The sequence below is a fragment of the Penaeus monodon genome, chromosome 15 (assembly GCF_015228065.2).
Source record: "Penaeus monodon isolate SGIC_2016 chromosome 15, NSTDA_Pmon_1, whole genome shotgun sequence".
Lineage (NCBI taxonomy): Eukaryota > Metazoa > Arthropoda > Malacostraca > Decapoda > Penaeidae > Penaeus > Penaeus monodon.
Window position 1 is genome coordinate 36049831 of NC_051400.1, and position 307 is coordinate 36050137.

The 307-nt window shown below is 55.7% G+C and overlaps 1 protein-coding gene across 1 annotated transcript in view; it reads right to left on the minus strand.

Annotated features, from left to right (window-relative positions):
* LOC119582345 (lactosylceramide 4-alpha-galactosyltransferase-like) overlaps positions 1-307 on the minus strand; it is a gene marked incomplete at its 3' end in the record, with an annotated part of 8059 nt that overhangs the window by 2635 nt on the left and 5117 nt on the right. The window contains 1 exon segment of the mRNA XM_037930561.1: positions 83-266. Within this exon segment, the coding sequence (XP_037786489.1) occupies positions 83-266 (184 nt within the window).

The window sequence follows — 307 nt, forward strand, 5'->3', positions numbered from 1 at the left end:
ACAGTGCATACAAAAAGTGTAAAAGCAACAAATGCTCGATTCTCCCCCAAGACAAAGCGACACTCAAGCAAAGGAAGTTTACCTGGCAAGCATCGGCAAGCGTATCATCTGTGCCTCGACGCCGTCCGCTCCGGATTGGCACAGTGCCTCTTGCCACCATTCCCTTTCCTCCGCGGTGCCATTGGCTGCACCTTCGCTCCCCCTCGGTGGCGGTGGGTATGCAAGAGCCGCGGGGAGGCCAATGCTGAGGGCTCTGGGTGTGCATTCTGTGCGAGAGACGGAGGCAGTATCGTTTTTAGATCTTTTC